The 485-nt window shown below is 67.6% G+C and overlaps 1 protein-coding gene across 1 annotated transcript in view; it reads right to left on the bottom strand.

Moving 5' to 3' along the window:
- Positions 1-485, bottom strand: part of FAM110B (family with sequence similarity 110, member B) — a 128,792-nt gene that overhangs the window by 2,517 nt on the left and 125,790 nt on the right. The window contains exon 5 of the mRNA XM_010839020.1: positions 7-400. Coding sequence (XP_010837322.1) covers positions 7-400 — 394 coding nt within the window. The remainder of the gene's footprint in view (positions 1-6; positions 401-485) is intronic.

Genomic DNA, 485 nt, shown 5'->3' with positions numbered 1-485 from the left:
GGATGCGCAGGGGCACGGCCGACGTGAAGGTGCCGGCGGGGCTGACCGGCTTCACCATGCTACCTGTCTGTAGGCTCTCCGTGGGCATGGCGGGCACTCTCTCCCCGGCGGCCGTGGTGGATGCTCGTGTGCGCGCCTCCGGATGCGCCGGGCAGACACATGTGCGGGCGGCACAAAGCGCAGCGGATGGTCCGGAACCGAGGGTCAGCGGCGGCGGCAGCGCCTCATCTCCTGCTCGGTCACTGCCCCGGGACTCTAATCCCCTCGCCCCCTCGCCGGCCGGCCGGTGCGGAGAGGCCACCAGCCTCCAAGTTCCTTTAATCGGGCCTCGCCGCTCCTTTCTCCTCCCCGAAGGATGTGGGAGTCTCCTCCAGGTCTTTGTGTTCAACTGCAGGCAGAGCTGAAACACACAACAACCAACCGCGGGTTAGGATGGGCGAGTGACATCACGGCTGTAGCAACAGCGAAGCCGTGCGCCCCCGCCC

This window comes from Bison bison, unplaced genomic scaffold (genome assembly GCF_000754665.1).
Source record: "Bison bison bison isolate TAMUID 2011002044 unplaced genomic scaffold, Bison_UMD1.0 scf7180017864108, whole genome shotgun sequence".
Lineage (NCBI taxonomy): Eukaryota > Metazoa > Chordata > Mammalia > Artiodactyla > Bovidae > Bison > Bison bison.
Note: the sequence above shows the minus strand (reverse complement) of the source record. Positions and strands in the feature narration are given on the sequence as shown.